We start from the raw sequence: 3,208 nt of genomic DNA, 5'->3' as shown, positions 1-3,208 counted from the left end.
CATTTATGAAACATTGAATTTTTACCCTCTCAATGTAATCCACAGGTGCATCTGCATTTGCCAAATGAGCCAGTCGTTCTATTTCAGTTGCGAACTCTTGCAATGACTCGTTCATCTTCTGACCCCTATTTTGCAGTTCGATCTGGTATATTTGTTTCCGGTGCTCACTACCATAACGTCTTTCTATCGCACTCATCAATGCCTCATAGTTGTCCCGTTCACAGTCTGGAATAGTCTGAAGGATTTCTGCTGCCGGTCCTTTCAATGATACAAACAAGGACGCCACTTTGTCCGCTGCATTCCAGTTATTGGCCGTTGCTGTCTTTTCAAACTGAAGTTTGAAAATTTGAAATGGAATACTTCCATCGAATGTGGGTGCCTTCAATCTTTGATTATTTGTTGATGGTGCAGGGCCATGTAGTTGCAGTTCTCGCACACGATTACTTAATTGCAGAACTTCTGATTTTGAATTTTCTTCGCCATTTTTTAAAGTGCTTAATTCGTCTTCAAATTTTGAAAATTTCTCTTGCACTTGTTTTTGTAGTTGTGTAGTATTTTCCGTAATCTGTTGTGTAAGGCGAGACTCTAACTGTGATGTATTTTCAGCTATTTGCGTCATTTGCTGTGCCAGACGATTTTCGGTTTGCACTGCATTCTCTGCCATTTGCTTAATAGCCACTAACAGCATGTTCATGTCCACACTTGATGATGTTCGTTGTTCTTCTACTTTTTCTTCTACCTTTGTAGAAGTTTCTGGGCCATCAAATTCGAATTCGTCGACATTAATTCCATCCGCTTCCATTGCTTCACGTAATCGTGCCTGCAGATCCGCCTTTTGCCCGCTTATCGGCAAATTACGCCCCTCCAGTTCCTTTTTTAATTGCTGAATTCTCAATTCTCCGAATTTAACTATTTTGAATTTGGATTATTTGACAATCCCACTTCTGACACCAATTGTTACGAATTTACTCTTGCTAGTTTACTTTGTTAGGTTCGTATCTCTGGATTGACAAATAAAATCAACACTGTTTAATTTAATTCAACAACTCTTTATTTCACAACTCGTCTACACTATAGCAGTTTACTCTTAGCACTGATTGATTACGTTGGCGCTGCCACGGCTTATATAGCCACGCACTTCTCGCTGATGCCGACGTGTCCTTCTAGAATATCGCGTCTGGAAATTACCAGAACATACGGCTATACGGCGCCAGACGCAAGCAGACAGTCGCGGCGCCAGACTCAGCAATTGTTTACCTAGACAAGCAGACAGTGCGGCGCCAGATGTCTATTGTTTCGACAAGCAGACAGCCGTGGCGCCAGATGTTTAAAACAAGACAAATGCTATTCCATATACCTACAGCTATTGTTCATAATCAGGGATGCATATAGTAATACAAATACAACTTAATACTACTTTTGTAACAATATAAACTTTTCAAATTTCTGTTTTGTTTTACTAACCTGTGCTCTCCTCCATCAATGCTTCCAAATTGAAGCTTTTATAGCTCCTGAGAATTCCCATGTCGAAGAGCTGCCGCCAGAGGGACCAATAGATTTCCTCTCATCTCTGTAAAATTTTTTGTAATTTTTTGAAAACTTTTATATGAATAAATGCACATGCATATTAAATAAACTTACCTGTATTTATATGTCAAATTATGTATTTTCACACGAATTTCATTCGCGGAATATACATGCCCTTTTGTGGCCATTTCTACAGACATATCCTTAAAAATGTGAGAATTACGTTTTACACCACGAAGCTGCGACAATTTTTCCTCCCACAAGCATAAAAGAAGCTCAACTTCCTCTTTGTTCCACCTTGATCTCTTTTTCCTGAAAAATTAACAAATTTACATGTATTTTATATATAAATTATTGTATATTAAAAATAAGTTTACTAACCTCTTTCCCTCGCTGTCGGCCATTTTTGTTTACTTTGTCATTTGACATTTCTCCTCTTTTTCGCAAAAATTATCGATAAAATTATGAATAACACCGCTAATCTAGTTGTGTAATCTGAGATTAATTTTTAATCTAGGATTAACTAGAGAGGAATTTTGTATGGTAAATCTCGTTTCTTAATTACGTATTATTGAGTTAATCTCGTTAATGGAGATAATCTAGTTATATGTAAACATACTATAAGTTTATTAGTTTTTTTTTAATTTTTGATTTAATTCCGTTTTCTATTATTTCAGGCACCAACTGCGCAATTGTTTTATAAATGATTTTTACAAAAATCGCAGTTGGATGTCTCATGGGATCTGGTGCAGTGGAAAGTAAAGCCAATGACTGGCTCGCGTCAACGGGTGCAGGACTACAAGATGAAGCTGACGGCAGAACCATCGAAGGTTACTATTATAGAGATATTTTAAATTTATTGGAAATAAAACATTTTTTACTAATTTCAGCAAAAATTGCTGTGTCCATATTACGACCAGCTGAGGGAAATATTTGGAAAGCGGTTGCCGGCCATGAAACCGTTACTGGTCGAAAGTAACCTTCGTTCGCCTCAGTTATGTCCAGTTAGTCCTGCACCAGAATTCAATGTAGAATTCTTGGAAGAGGAATGTGAACCTGCTGCGCCATCAAATGCCGCACCTTCGATCGCACCAATCTCCACACCGGTTTCAACCTACCAACGGTCAATTCGGCCTCCGAAATCATCCGTTGGACAATTGGCGGCTATCCAAGCTGAAAAAATTGCTATGGAAGCGAAGAAGCTGGAATTTGACAAGTATAAATTCGAAGAGGATAAGAAAATTCAGAAAAGAAAGTTACATATTGAGTCAAAAAAATTAGAGATACAATTGAAAAAATAGAAACTGATAAAAAATACAAGATGTTAGAATTAGATATAAGAGAAAGAGTGACTATGTACGAAATTGAAAAAAAATATTAAAAAAAAGTGAGTTGTCAGTTGACAGCTGGCAGATGTGAAACATCGAAATTATTTATACAAGTAATAGGTTAATAAGTACAGATTATGACAGGAACTAAATATGGTACACAATGAAAGATCACAATATTATGACTTTTTCCAGAAAATGATGACAGATGGTTTACTCTATAAACATTTATTTTCTTTATATACAAAATTTTATCCAAATATTTGTTTAAAACTACGTCAACTCAATTATTTTCGTCAGTGACTTCCGTAATAGTTACATTCGAAGTTGCCTCTGACGGTATTACTGTGACA

General features: G+C 36.6%; 1 protein-coding gene across 1 annotated transcript; it reads left to right on the top strand.

Annotated features, from left to right (window-relative positions):
• The first annotated feature begins 2,218 nt into the window (after positions 1 to 2,218).
• Positions 2,219 to 2,828, top strand: LOC125779524 (uncharacterized). The gene is made up of 2 exons (XM_049460881.1): positions 2,219 to 2,357; positions 2,418 to 2,828. Exons 1-2 carry the CDS (start codon positions 2,295 to 2,297, stop codon positions 2,826 to 2,828), a joined length of 474 nt encoding a protein of 157 aa, XP_049316838.1. The 5' UTR covers positions 2,219 to 2,294.
• Positions 2,829 to 3,208: the final 380 nt, after the last annotated feature.

The sequence above is a fragment of the Bactrocera dorsalis genome, chromosome 6 (assembly GCF_023373825.1).
Source record: "Bactrocera dorsalis isolate Fly_Bdor chromosome 6, ASM2337382v1, whole genome shotgun sequence".
Taxonomy (NCBI): Eukaryota; Metazoa; Arthropoda; class Insecta; order Diptera; family Tephritidae; genus Bactrocera; species Bactrocera dorsalis.
Note: the sequence above shows the minus strand (reverse complement) of the source record. Positions and strands in the feature narration are given on the sequence as shown.

Excerpts from the sequence above, each read along its gene's own strand:
- LOC125779524 (XM_049460881.1), top strand. The coding sequence starts at position 2,295 with ATGACTGGCTCGCGTCAACGGGTGCAGGACTACAAGATGAAGCTGACG. Across the intron at positions 2,358-2,417 it reads TGACGGCAGAACCATCGAAG|CAAAAATTGCTGTGTCCATA; the intron begins GTTACTATTATA and ends TACTAATTTCAG.